This window comes from Pisolithus orientalis (assembly GCF_024613125.1).
Source record: "Pisolithus orientalis strain OTSU chromosome Unknown F5J12scaffold_12, whole genome shotgun sequence".
NCBI classification, from domain to species: Eukaryota; Fungi; Basidiomycota; class Agaricomycetes; order Boletales; family Pisolithaceae; genus Pisolithus; species Pisolithus orientalis.
The window spans coordinates 678,323-691,653 of NW_026260793.1; the positions used below are offsets into that span (position 1 = coordinate 678,323).

The 13,331-nt window shown below is 52.4% G+C and overlaps 7 protein-coding genes across 7 annotated transcripts; 5 read left to right on the top strand and 2 right to left on the bottom strand.

Annotated features, from left to right (window-relative positions):
* Nucleotides 1-242: 242 nt before the first annotated feature.
* Nucleotides 243-846, top strand: F5J12DRAFT_709049 (uncharacterized protein; the record flags this gene model as incomplete). Its single annotated transcript, XM_051740609.1, has 3 exons — nt 243-529; nt 585-676; nt 722-846. Coding segments are annotated over 3 exons (504 nt in total), but the record flags the coding sequence as incomplete, so codon positions are not given.
* Nucleotides 796-2,529, bottom strand: F5J12DRAFT_71289 (glycosyltransferase family 21 protein; the record flags this gene model as incomplete). Its single annotated transcript, XM_051740795.1, has 3 exons — nt 796-2,079; nt 2,129-2,376; nt 2,438-2,529. 3 exons carry the CDS (start codon nt 2,524-2,526, stop codon nt 1,058-1,060), a joined length of 1,359 nt encoding a protein of 452 aa, XP_051600591.1. The 3' UTR covers nt 796-1,057.
* A 102-nt stretch (nt 2,530-2,631) lies between these two features.
* On the top strand, nt 2,632-5,341 carry F5J12DRAFT_920887 (chondroitin AC/alginate lyase). Its single transcript, XM_051749277.1, has 4 exons — nt 2,632-3,046; nt 3,106-3,489; nt 3,542-4,734; nt 4,791-5,341. The coding sequence occupies exons 1-4, from the start codon at nt 2,708-2,710 to the stop codon at nt 5,218-5,220; spliced, it is 2,346 nt and encodes a 781-aa protein (XP_051600592.1). The 5' UTR covers nt 2,632-2,707; the 3' UTR covers nt 5,221-5,341.
* On the top strand, nt 5,342-7,137 carry F5J12DRAFT_827861 (uncharacterized protein). Its single transcript, XM_051745578.1, has 4 exons — nt 5,342-5,488; nt 5,538-5,895; nt 5,954-6,888; nt 6,954-7,137. The coding sequence occupies exons 2-3, from the start codon at nt 5,590-5,592 to the stop codon at nt 6,710-6,712; spliced, it is 1,065 nt and encodes a 354-aa protein (XP_051600593.1). The 5' UTR covers nt 5,342-5,488; nt 5,538-5,589; the 3' UTR covers nt 6,713-6,888; nt 6,954-7,137.
* F5J12DRAFT_827863 (Ima1 N-terminal domain-containing protein) lies at nt 7,138-9,179 on the bottom strand. The gene is made up of 6 exons (XM_051745579.1): nt 8,895-9,179; nt 8,729-8,847; nt 8,370-8,676; nt 8,146-8,315; nt 7,938-8,084; nt 7,138-7,883 (listed from the first exon to the last, which is right to left on the bottom strand). Exons 1-6 carry the CDS (start codon nt 9,136-9,138, stop codon nt 7,200-7,202), a joined length of 1,671 nt encoding a protein of 556 aa, XP_051600594.1. The 5' UTR covers nt 9,139-9,179; the 3' UTR covers nt 7,138-7,199.
* A 22-nt stretch (nt 9,180-9,201) lies between these two features.
* Nucleotides 9,202-10,359, top strand: F5J12DRAFT_720190 (uncharacterized protein; the record flags this gene model as incomplete). Its single annotated transcript, XM_051741223.1, has 3 exons — nt 9,202-9,472; nt 9,519-9,650; nt 9,710-10,359. 3 exons carry the CDS (start codon nt 9,202-9,204, stop codon nt 10,357-10,359), a joined length of 1,053 nt encoding a protein of 350 aa, XP_051600595.1.
* A 100-nt stretch (nt 10,360-10,459) lies between these two features.
* Nucleotides 10,460-13,181, top strand: F5J12DRAFT_720063 (glycoside hydrolase family 16 protein; the record flags this gene model as incomplete). The annotated part of the gene is made up of 17 exons (XM_051741209.1): nt 10,460-10,621; nt 10,679-10,732; nt 10,810-11,003; nt 11,051-11,141; nt 11,199-11,387; nt 11,454-11,646; nt 11,699-11,713; nt 11,769-11,789; nt 11,848-11,882; nt 11,935-12,171; nt 12,221-12,271; nt 12,330-12,459; nt 12,512-12,574; nt 12,628-12,647; nt 12,696-12,806; nt 12,859-13,028; nt 13,088-13,181. 17 exons carry the CDS (start codon nt 10,460-10,462, stop codon nt 13,179-13,181), a joined length of 1,830 nt encoding a protein of 609 aa, XP_051600596.1.
* Between the last annotated feature and the right edge of the window lie 150 nt (nt 13,182-13,331).

Genomic DNA, 13,331 nt, shown 5'->3' on the forward strand with positions numbered 1-13,331 from the left:
CTTCTTCCACTCTGTCGTCCCAAGACATTCTCTCGTCTGTCGATGCCCGAGAGGACCGTTCTACCAGCCCCATCTCCTCCTACTCGCGAGATGTCTCTGTAGATGTCTCCGTACACCCTATGGACATGGATGGGAACGTTCGCTCCGCTACAGCGCCCGCGCTGCCCCAGCCCGAAAAGCAGTCAAGAAGAACTCTGAGGAAAAGGAATCCAGTCATTGACAAGTCCGCCCTCAGGTTCAGACCTATCCCGACGTCCACCTCGAATTCCCGATCTCGGTCCAACAACCGTGGCACTTCTGAAGAAGATAGCAACAAGCAGAAACAAACTGGCCCCCAAGTATCCCACAGGACCTCCTCCGAGAGGGAGGCTAGAGTCCGTGATCTGAAGAGCCGCGCGCTGTCCATCCCTTCTACCGGCAAGACACCCGCAACCATGCGCCAACGCATGGTGATGCAGATGGTTTACGACGAAATTACCCCTTATCCTGATGAGGCCTGGGTTTCTCAGCTGGGCATCATTATCAATAGGTGACTGATTGTGTGAGGCGACCTGTTGTCTGCATTTCTCACAGCAATGCCATAGGGAGTACCATCAAGTGAAGAACTGGTTTTCCAACCAGCGCCAGAAAGACGCTCGGGACTCACGGCAGCAAAGCCCCTCTCTTGCTGCTACCAGTGTCCTGGAAGCATCGCTATGCAAGATAAACTGTGACGGCCGAGAGATGCGGGTCAGGGTGTCGGCCCTTGACTCCTGCAGCGCGGAGACTTGGACGGATACTTTTTTTGATGAAGTGGTCATGATCCACAACTTTCGGCTTCTGGCTAAACTCAGTCAGGATGAGGCGAGAGCGGCTCTCCACAGTTCTAACATTAGCACCACGGACACGACACATGCACCCCCACGCTTGACATGAGCATTCAGTCATCTTTTGTAAGTATACATCGAGGTTCTTTTCTGTACATCCTAATTACTGCACCATCCATGTGTATCATTCATAATTCACGCTTAATCACGATACTGTAGAACCTGGTTCATAAAAAAGAGGTATTGCATTTTCAAATGAGTTGATCCGTTGGTAGAGGTTCATACTCATTGGTAAGATCCGCCTTTGCCGTCCACCACAGCCATTCCCTCGGGTAGGAAACGCGGCGACGAGTACTTGTAACCCGGCCTGCCTGCATAACTCGATACTTCTCGCCGCGCCATACCACTTCATTTCCGAATATGGCCACAAGGAATATTGGCAGTGCCAAAAATTCTCGAATGAACCAGGCACTCATGAACTGCCATGCGCGTTTCCCGGAAGGAACTGGATGCCCGGCAAGGGACTCATATACGTCAAAGTCGATCCACAGCCAGGCGATGAGATGAATTGGGAAGAAGGCCCAGGGGGAGATGGCGAAAAGATGGCGCAAGCTGGCGGCTGCTATCGAACTGACGACGAAGCACTCTGTGAATGGTTCAGCGATGGTGGCTGCAAGGACCATGTGTTTTCGGACACGTATCCAACGGACTCGACGCCAGACGTAGTCTGCGAGGGACATCCTGCCGATTGCATTGTTGGCAGTGTCGCAGGAAAGGTCGTGACGGAGATCGAGCTCGTGCCAAAGGGCGCTGGCAATCATGTTATCCTCGGCTAGAAAGGGTGCAAAAGCAGGCAGGCCATGTTCGCCTGCGAGTGAATCACCGTTGACGGTTTTCGGCTTTAGCGAGCCATCAACGCGTTCCAAGTCGGAGCGACGGTACAAGTTGGATTTACCTACGACGCAGGACTCGATGGCGACAGTGTTTATGGCGAGATACATCTTAGCATGATTAGTGTTCAAGAAAGCTTGTTCGACGGCGGCACCTAGACAATTTTCATGAACAATTGCGAACGGCACGTGATGAACGAGGGCAACGCGTTTGCCAGACGAGTTTTGGGATGGGCTACGGGTGAGGATGTCGACTGAACGGGCAAGAGTGCCGGGTGCGACGGAAATGTTAGAATCGATGACCCAGAGGATATCATGAGCGGCCTCCCGATACGAGCGAACGAGGTTGTTTACTTTCGGATTGACTCCGACGGTTTCTTCACCTGAGTGGAATGAGTGGGCGGGGATGATGTCACACGACAGAGGACGAACCGATGATGATTCTAGCGTTGACGTGGGGGTATTTGGCAATGAGATCCCGCACGATGACGAGGGCCTGGTCACGCTCATCGGCGACGGAGAGGAGTATTTCAAAATTGGGGTATTCCTGAATGAAAGTGGATTCTATGTTTTCGTATAGATTCGTGTCGAGACCCTTGAGGGGACGCAAGATGGACACACCCGGAGCATCGCTGGAGGATGCGAGCGGGGAGCGCGGCCGGGTGCGATAGCGTGACCGCCTGTCGGGGCGAATGCAGTGACTCTGGCAGGCGACTGAGATTAACGAAGCTTGCTACTTACGCTGTCCTGCACCCCAGCAAGCCCAGAGCCCAGAGCACGGCGTACCAGCCTAGTCCGACGACGGCAGCCACGTCGGCGAGCCAGTCCATTCGCAACATATGACGACAGTCTGAATCCGGATATGACATGCGGCGTGCACGTGACCCAGACTCATGTGATCCGGCCAGGTCATCTCCGTTTCCAGGTCATTGTGTCAAAACTTTTCTGTCACTCATTGCAACGCTATTGGTGCCTACTCTCGTCCCTCGTTTGTGTTCTTCTGCTCCCCCCATGGCAGCAAACTATGCTACCGTCAATAACACACAGACCTCGCCCTACGGTTCTGGTGACCCTTACTACAACGAATCTACAGGCTATGTCACCCCGCAGCGTCCGCCAGTAAAGAAAACCAGCAGCTGGATCAAGTTTGGCATACCCGTGGCGATAGTCGTCATCGTCGGCGTTGTCGTCGGCGCCGTCCTTGGGACCCGTGCTGCCAACAAGAACGCAAGCGAGAGCGCAGCCGGCAGCTCCGCTGCTGCAACCTCGGCCATCGGTGCCAAGAACAACCTGGGCATCTTTCCAATGGGCACGGATAGCCTGTACATGCTGCCATTATACCCCGCTACTGTTAGTATCCCATCTACCCAACCGCTTCTCTTTCCATCGTTTTTGACGGTTTATTTTAGACCAATACCGCAGCGTTCACGACGCCCACCTTCGTGTCGACGAACAACGCAAACTATGCCTGGCCTCAGGATCCTTTCCAACCCTCTAATCCAAATCCCACCCAAGTCCGCTCAGACAGACCTCGTCTCATCGCTCCCTCTTACAAGTGGGCCGTTCTCCCACAATTAATTGCCAATGATCCGTACATGGCATCCTGGAACAACTCTATTTTCGGAAACGCTTCAACTTATAACGCCTTGCCTCCCGTCGCCTACTACCTTGATGGTGGTAACGGTATCCTGGACGTCGCCCGTCAAATCAAACAACGTGTCAAAGCATTCTCTTATGTCTATCGAATGACCAACGACACCAAGTGGGTCGACAGAACGTGGACTGAACTTCAGGTGTGAACGAATCTTCCACCTCCCTTCCCTCTCTTCTGAATACCTCCTTCAGAATGCTGCAGGTAATCTCACGGGTGGTTGGGGACCAGACAACAGCACCAAATGGAACCCTAGCCACTTTCTCGACACTGCTGAGCTCACAGCAGCCTATGCCATTGCATACGACTGGTTGTACGACCAGTGGACCTCCGATCAGAAGGCATCTATCATCTGGACGATGATCGAATACGGCCTCAACAACGGCGTCACCTGTTATAGCAGTAACGACCCATTGTACTACGGTTGGTGGACAAATAACACGATGGGGAACTGGAACTGTGTCTGCAATAACGGTTTGACCATGGGAGCCCTTGCCATCCTAGGCGACGATACTTCTGGTATCGCTCAACAACTCTTAGGCATGACCGTTTCGAACGCTGTTCAGAACTGTGCCTTGGCCCCCTCCAGTGACGGTACTTGGTCTGAAACGTCCGACTATTGGTACTTTGGTACAACTGGTCACGTGGAGCTGTCGGCTTCCCTTCTTTCCGCTACGGGGTCCTCATACGATTTGCTGGATGTTAACCCAGGCCTTAATCTCAGCAGTCTCTTCCACATGTATGGCACCGGCCCAGGATCGCTGTTCAATTACGGTGATACTGGTCCAAACAAGTTCACCGCCACGGCCAACGGCCTGTTCTTTTACGGCGGGTACTACAACCAGCCAGCTTACCAGCTCTTCCAGCGTGATCAGGCAGATGCCCCAGATCCATGGACCATGTTCTGGTACGATCCCACCGTTACCGGCGCTTTCTGGGATGGCCTCGCTCTTGACCACTTCTTTAATAACAACACCGATCAGTGGGGATCTATGCGTTCAAGTTGGACAGATGAGAACGCGCTATTCGTAGCCATCAAGGCTGGCACGCTGCAAGGTCACCAAACTCATAATGACCTCGACTGTGGTGATTTTGTTATGGATGCCTTGGGTACCCGCTGGTTCGGGGAACTCGGTGATGGGGATTACCTTTCTTATGGCTACTTCGAAAGTGATGCACAAGACAGTCCGCGATGGCTGTATTATCGCAAGAGGACGGAGGGACAGAACACTATTCTCGTTGGTGGCGAGAATCAGAACGTGCTTGCTGCACCCACGATCCAGTACGATTCATCCGGTACTGCCCAAGGGTCCAGCACAGTTTTCAATGTTCCAAGCGGCTCGAATGCGTACTTCATTGGTGACCTTGCGAGTGCCTATTTCAATGTGTGAGTTTTCTTTTCGCACCGATTCCTTTTTCTTCTTGTTCACACGTGTCGAATAGGACATCTTTCTCTCGCGGAATCCGCCTTCTTAACTCGCGCACCCAGGTTCTCCTGCAGGATGAAATCAATGCACAAGCGTCCGTGATGTGGAGGGCGCACACGAATGCTACAGTGTCCATCGGCAATAATGGTCTAACTGCGACGCTTACCATCGACACGCGGACCTTACATGTTGATCTTTTGAATGCACCTTCTGGTGCTCAGTTCTCCACCATGGACGCTGTTCGCTTGAGTACGGATCCGGCTACTCCTTCTGGTAGCCCCGACCAGCCCAACCCAGGTGTCACTGTCCTTGTGATTAGTTTGCCGGCTGGAACGTACACGCTCGAAGTTCTTATGACGCCACAGTGGCCAGGAGTGTCTTCTACATCTTACGTTACACCTAGCTCTGTGCCATTGAGCCAGTGGTCGCTCACTAGCCACCCATAGTCGCTCCCTTATTCATACCACACTTTTTGTTCGTTGAGGGACAGTAGTTTGTAGATAAGACCAGTATGTAGTTGGGGACATTGTTTTTGGTATGTTGTTGTGATGGTCGTGAGAAACGTGTTTCCTTGGCAGTGGTGGTTGACTTGGCCCATGCAATTATTGTCATTCCCGCCTGCACTGAGTGCACTTCTAGAGTCCACTGTACGCTCTTTTGAAGACCCACGTTCGCTCTCCAGAAAGTCGTTTTCCAACAGGTTTTATTAGATCTGTGAGTCTGACGGCCTCTTGTCTGCCTCTCTGGCCCACTTTGTCACTAGTCAGATACCCCCCTCATCAGCGACCTCCCTGCGCTCCGCAACTCGACCGCAGATGGCGAGGCTCAGCTTCCTACTCGTTCTCTACGTCTCCCTCATTTTCTGTGCAACCGTTTACGCCAATATCAACGTGGTCGAATCCCACCGCCGGTCCCATGGCAGCCTTAGTCGCTTAATCAAAAAAAGGTCATCAGGAGGAGGAGGAGGAGGAGGCCTTGGCAATGTCTTAGCAGATGTCCAGTCGTCCTCTCAGGCTGCCTTGCCTTCGGCTGCTGGTGCTGCTTCTTCCAGCGACTCTACTGCGGCGACACCCACCACACCCGCCGCCGCTTCTGCGAGTTCTTCTTCGGCTTCTCCCGCGGTAAGCTTAGACCCACCTCTTGTGATCACCCCGTTGACGGTGGCCAATTTTCCTTCAGAGTGCCACCTCGTCTAGTGGAGGTCTTCTGGGTAGTGTTGTTGGTGGCATATTGCCAACCACGTCAAGTTCGGCTTCCTCATCAACTGCAACTTCTGCTGCAATTACAACCCCCACCACGTCGGGTACACCAACGACGCAGGTTGCAGCCGGGAGTGTTCCCACCTCACAACAATCTGAGCAGCAACAGCAACAGTCACCTTCCGTCTACTACATCACTTCCAGCGCTTCGTCAACACCTACCGAATCAAGCACGCCCGAGTCGGCTTCAACCCTCTCTCATACCGCTGTGACAGTCCTCATTGTCATCGCCGTTAGCATCGGCGCTTCCATTATCGTCTGGACGATCATCCGCAAGTGGAAGTTCAAGCCTTCCTCCAACTTCGAAGACCGCATGCAACCCATCGACTGGCGGCCTGATTGTGGCGAGGACAGTGGACTTCCAGGCACACGCCGTCCCCTCTCCAACGCATCTTCCTTCCACTCAGGCTCCCACCAATCCGCTGACGACCACAGCCAGACACACAGTGCCGGACATAGCGCGGCTGCTCATTCTTCTCTCCCCGAACATGATTTCACCCCCGGACCAGTTCATTTCGCCCCTGTTGGCGGTTATGCGGACCTTGCGCGCGGTCCTGCCCCTGGTTCCGAACCTGCCATGCAAGAAGCTTTGGGCCGTGCACCGAGCCTCAATCACCAGTATCAATATGATCAATATGGTGTCCCCCTTCACCATGGGTACAACGCACCTAGCTACTAACGGGGCTGGCGAGAAGAATACCTGCGACGGGTGACACTTGTACTTTCACGAGGTCGTCCCTGATGCTCTTGGATCCATGTTATCCTGTTCCATTTATACCATATTTTCCGTTTGCTTGCTGGACGATGCAACCCTACCTTTTTTTTTTTCATCCTTTTTTTCTTGATCTTCTGAAGGTGGGGCGTGTTGGTGTGCATGCTTGACTTGCATCTCTGACACAATGACGCATCCCTTTCTCTAGATGCCGCAGGCAGAATAGTACATACAGATAATACGGTGGATACTCTTGGATACCCCCGTTCTGCAATCAGATTGCATTGTATCGTTGGTTTCCATACGTTCTTCTGCTCTCCAGGCGACACGTCTGACGTTGACCGTCACGTCATGATCATGTTTTATCATTGGTCTCACGTATGTTCACGACGATCAATTATCTATTTTCGTGATCGTAGAAGCACTGTGTGATCATGATGGTAATACTTCCTTTCTACCCTTCATCATTAATGACGACATGATTGTCAGTCGAAATGGGTCTCCACGTCCATCTCTGATAAGCGATGGCGCCCAGCACCACAAGAGCAACCGTCACAACAGCAAGCCGTCGCCAAACTGAACCTCTCATATCAAGCCTGGCATTCCCGCCATGGTTTTGCCATATCCACACCCCAGTGTTAGCCCCCGCTCTTGTAGACTTATTTTCAGCGTCATCGAGCTTCGTAGTCGCCAAGAGGGATTCAAGGCCCGTCGGCTGTTCTGGTGGAAAGAACCGTTGCGGGCGAAGCCATGACCCGTCTTCGTCGTTGACAGATTTTTTACCTGGTTTGTGTGGTGAGGGGTTAGTTGGTGTCCAGTCCATCGCGTCCTCATCAGGGCAGCCGTCCATATCGGCAGGACGGCCGGAAGTGGTGGACAAAAGTGAAGGCATGCCAAATATGGGATTTGAGGATTGTGGGACAACAGGGTTGGAGGAGAGGCTGAGCGCAGTAAGATCCGGCTCCGTGTGTGTGGGGAACGCGGGGACGGAGGATGAGCGTGTGATCGTCGTTGCACTGGAATGCTCGGGAGTGGCACGGGAAGAATGGGGGTGAAGGTGATCGGATAGCGACGTGTCGATGAGACGGATGGTCGGTGGCCGTTGGAGGTGCAACATAGCGAAGGATGTGACGAATATCTGGCCAAATGATCAATTTAAAAGGCATTTCTAGAAGATTGAAGACACGCCCACCGTGATCTCAAGTGTAAGCAAAGCCGAACAGTATACGTGAATGTGATATGACGAAGGATAAAAATAAATAGAAGAATGATGCCAACGCGGCAAGGCGAGGAGGACTGATGTCACCAGTCTGGAGAACCAGGCCGTCAGCTGAAGCGCCTAGGGTATGCGAAGTTGTGACATTCAAATACTCGTGAAGTCGTAGGATCGATCTACTTACGATGTAACGACCTTTTCCACGGACGCGGACGTCACGCCCTTGTATTCGCGCTTTTTTAAAGGAGTAGTAGGTTGGATCCCACGCAGTGTAAAGTAGGGACAGGAAGGCGATCAAAGGAAGAAAAGGCACTATGCACCCCAGAATATGCGGGAAGTCGTATCCAAGAATCACTACAGGTCCCCACAGTCAGTCATTGGTATTAGAGGCAGGAGTGGCGTACTAACCGGCTGAATGACACGCCATCACGCATAGCAAAGTGACCCACCACAACACTCCCCTTAGCCTCCAGATGGCTAACTGGGACTCGAGCTTTTCCCACTCCTTCCCAGTGGCAGATACTCGGCGTTGCCTGTCCTTTCCCTTGGTGTCTTTGAGGAAACCTGCCAATGCCTGCGTCCGTGCCATTTGATCTTTGCGTTTTATCTCGTCCTCGACTGCGGGTGAGCACTGTACACAAACCGGTGGGTACCGGATATGCAGCGATTCACGGTAAGCAGGGAGCTGCTCGAGACGACTAGCATAATCGGGATGCTTGCATGGGGAGTGTCAGGAGAGCGTCATCGAAGGGAAAGCATCTTAGTACCTGTGGATGGGGCAAATAATTTGAGAGCAGGTTGACGAGCAACATTTGGTTGGTTTGACATGTATGGCAGAACTGTCCCGTGGCGTAGGTCGATGGAAAGCGGTTCTTGTCCGGCGAGGCTACGAAGAGTCAGCAAGCGTGAATGTGGTTCGAGGGGCCTGCTTACCTCGCCTAGCGAATGACGTCGCGTTCAGCTTCTCGTCGTGCATGGCAGGTTCGTCAGACATGATTTCGCCGTTGGCGTCATATCTATTCCAACAATTGCACTGAGTGCAGCGGAAAGAACGGGGGTCATTTGGGGAGAGCCGTGATTGGCAGAAGAAACACGACACAGCACCCGCCCTCCGTATGAACGATGGCATCGTCTGGACCACGTGCCAAGTAGCAGTTGTCCGTCGAGTGGGGGGCATGTTTGTGTTTGTTTGCGAATTTACGGGAAAGGAAAGAGCCTCGCGTGGTCTCCTCTGTTCCACATGTCGCTGGCACCGTCTTCGGGAAGTCGTGGACAGATCGTCGTACAGCCGTCTTATTTCACGTCCTCAGCGTTTGTCAACCCTGCACGCGAAGATGTTTCTTTGCTGATCCAGTGTTACGCTGAGCAGTATGAACGTCTTCGTCCGCTGCACCCGTTTACGCTCTTCAAGGACATTTGGGTGAGTCAGGGATGGACCTGGATTCATTTCAAGATATTTGATGCTCGATCGCGTGAAGCCTTCTTGAAAGTGATGATGCGAATCTTTACTGGTGCGTCATATGTCATGGGTCGTCGTCGTGTCTGAACGTCTTACAGAACACATGAGCGTGACCGAGACGCCGCTCAGACGTGTGGCTGCCCTGTTTGGTCTGTACGCATTTTTGAACACACAGCCATCCATGTCCGTTCCAAAATTGCATTCCGTCTCGCATGTAGAAGTAACCAGCGGTGAGTTTGGATGTGCTATTACTACGCGACTGTCGACTCAGATGATATGTGCATGGTAGATCTCTATGATACTATCGTGTGTCTTCCGGACACACTGAACACTGAGCTTCTGGAGCGACTTCGACCTCATGTGATCTACGTGCTATCGGGACTTGCGGGCGCATTTCAAATCCTACCTCACTCTAAGGTGTGTCCTTTGAACCCCAGGGAAATTCCCCGCGAGTTGGTCGTGGAAGAAGTTGGAAAAAAGAAGAGGGGGCGACTTTCGAAGCTAGAGAAAAAGAAGAAAGCCAAGGATTCTCTTGCCTCGCTGAGTAAGTGGCTCGATCAGACAAAACAAACGTATGATGTGGGGAATGGATCGGAGACCAGTGGGACGGTAACGAGACACGCGCTCCTGTCGCAGCGACCAGTGGCGACGCGTTCCGATTATCGAACGTGCAAATCGGAGTTGTGGGCCGAGCTGGGTAAGGACGACGCAGGTGGGTCGGCTGCACTGCGACGTGCGAGCGACGCGGTGGTGAGACGCATGCGGAAGATGGATGAAGCAGCAGCGGTAGAGGGACTCGAGGTAGGCGGAGAGGGCGGCGACAGGACTGGGCTTGACCGGGTGGAGCGGGCGGCAGGCGAGATTGGCGGAGGACGCGGGGGGCTGCTGTCTTTGTTGGAAGGGGCGGGACTTTTCCCGGTGTTTTCTCACGATGTCTGATCACAATACAACAACCACTCCACCGCTGTTGCTATTGCTACTACTAGAGAGTCTCGCTGTGTACATTCCGTTCATTTCTGTCTTCCTCTTCCTCCTGTAAATGGCCTCCCAGCGGCGTTTCTACGCGCAGCCTGCCTCAAATGCACCGTCGACTGCAAGTCTCATACCCCCCTCGGCAAGAAGTCCCAACCAGAGTGCAGTACAGGCCGCCTTTGCCAGAGCACCGCAGCCCCTTCGGAGTGTACCGAGCGTAAACTCACTCGTTCGTATCCCTCGCGTCTTTTTTTGCTCGATTGATCTCATACGCATGTTTGCCAAGAGTGATTCTCCTTACTCCGGCGCAGCCGCAGGTCGGACAGCAGCTGGTTCGCAAGTAGTAAACTCCTTATCAGACAAGGCGTGTCTCTCCCTTCTCTCCCTCTACAACGGCTGACGTCCTCGCCTATCCAGTTTTCCCTCTCGCCAGATCCACGAACCTGGGGTGCAGACCTCTCCCCAAATCACCCCGAACCAGACGACTACCTACACAACCCCGATCCTCGTCGTGACAGGAAACATGACCGTGGTGGTCACGTCCTCACTTACAGAGGTCTAACAAACTTGGGTTGCCTGCTTGTCCTCGCGACCGGCCTTGTTGCCTTATTGTACGTGCCACACCCCCACCTGCGCCGTCTACTCATTCTTTTCGCAGCGCCGGTTATCCCATGTTATCCTACTTCACCCGTCATAGTTTATCCCTCAATAGCGGTTTCAACTTAGGCGGTATCAACGCAAGCGGCCAGGTCTGTTGCAACCTTTTCCCTTCTAAGCCCACCCTCTCACCATTAATCGCGCCACAGCTACCAAGCATGCCGAACAACTGGGGTCTCATCGATGTCGACACTCCTTCCTCAGCACACACAATCGCGTCTTTCGCTGATGGTTCAGAATGGCAACTTGTGTTTAGTGACGAGTTCAACGTAGACGGTCGGACTTTTTGGCCCGGCGACGATCCATATTGGGAAGCAGCCGATCTCCATTACTGGCAGGTGAGCCTTTCAAAACTTATGCATGTCTTTACCCGCACTCATGCATTCCTCTACCCATTTCATCAGACAAATGACTTGGAGTGGTATTACCCTGGCGCCATAACTACCAAAGACGGTTACCTGCAAATCACCATGTCAGAGCGTACGATGAACAACCTCAACTACACGAGCGGTTTAATGTCTTCTTGGAACAAGTTCTGCTTCACTGGTGGCATGGTCCTTGTTTCTGTCAGTCTTCCTGGAGCCAATGACATCTCCGGTACGTATCCCCTTCATGGGTTGACTATCTTTTGTTAAACAACTTCACACAGGTCTCTGGCCTGCAGGTACGCTTGTCATCACTATTCCTTGGTCCTTCAACGGTGTGCTGACCTTGTGCAGTCTGGACGATGGGCAATCTAGGTCAGCGACTCTCGCGCCTTGCCCCATCGCATTCGCATCATGCTGACGTCCCCCTTAGGTCGCGTCGGTTATGGCGCAAGTCTTGAAGGAATGGTAGGCGCATTTTTGCTCGATAACAAGCCCGTGCCGACGATGGAATTCCCAGTGGCCATATAGCTACGACAGTTGCGACGTGGGTACCGCGCCGAACCAAACACATAATGGACAACCGGCAGCTGCTCTCACCAATGGTGATCCCAGTAATGGCGACGTTCTTTCGTACCTACCGGGACAGCGTTTGTCGAGGTGCACATGTCCAGGAGAATCACACCCCGGGCCCGTTCATTCAGACGGAACATATGTAGGCCGGTCCGCCCCCGAAATAGATATATTTGAGGCCCAGGTGATGTTGTTTATATCCCCTGCTTTCTCACTTTCTTATCTTGAACCAGATTACTGGAGATCCTTTGACAGGTCAAGTGTCACAATCCGCGCAGTGGGCAGTACGTAGCGGTCGTCTTTGCTATTTAATAGGAACTCGATTAAATGACATTAAAACAGCCTATGAATGCCGCTTACCAATGGTTCAATACTTCGGGCAACTTCAACATCCCAAACCCTTCGGTCACTACTCTCAATCCATACATGGGTGGTGTTTACCAGCAGGCAACATCAGGCGTGACGCAGACGAGTGAGTGGTGGTATTAGAACAACACAGGATTCAAACAATCATTTGCCGTCAGATCAGTCGTGTTATACAGGGCTTTCTGGGTGCTTCGCAACGTACGGGTACGAGTATCAGCCAGGTTAGCGTTTTGGGTAACCATCGCTTGATCCTCAGTTAATCCTTGACTCACAGGGTACCAATCTGACGGTGGAGTAAGTAAATTGCAGGGGCTCTACAACCTATCTCACGACATGCGACAGTATATCTCCTGGATAGCGAATGACCAAGTTGCTTGGACCCTTGATGCGGCTGGGATGGCCGCCGATTCTTTGGTGAATATTAGTAGCAGACCCGTGCCTCAGGAACCAATGGTGTGCTCTCTCTTTTCCAATGCGGTTTGGCCGATGATCTAACACTATTCAGTATTTAATCATGAACTTGGCCATATCCCCCAATTTCGCGATCATCGACTTTACTGACCTTGTATTTCCGGCTGTGATGACAGTGGATTGGATCCGCGTCTACCAACCAAAAAATTCCATCAACATCGGCTGCGACCCTAAAGATTTCCCAACGGCTGCCTACATAGACGAGTGAGTGGTGTATGTCATTCATTGTCAATGGCTCCTGATCATTTCGGCCCGTCCACCAGGTACATCGAAGCATATACTAACCCGAATCTAACAACCTGGACGGGAGATTACGGACAACCGTTCCCTAAGAGCAGTTTCCTGGACCAGTGCTAAGCAGGGTCTGATCGTTGTGTCAGCAAAGCCTCTTCTCCATGGATGGTCTTGCAATACTCATCGGTGGTTTCGTTTTTGCATTGATCTTTTTTCATTATCTATAAATATCTTACGCTGTTTTTATCATCGCGACCATGTGGCATTCTCCCA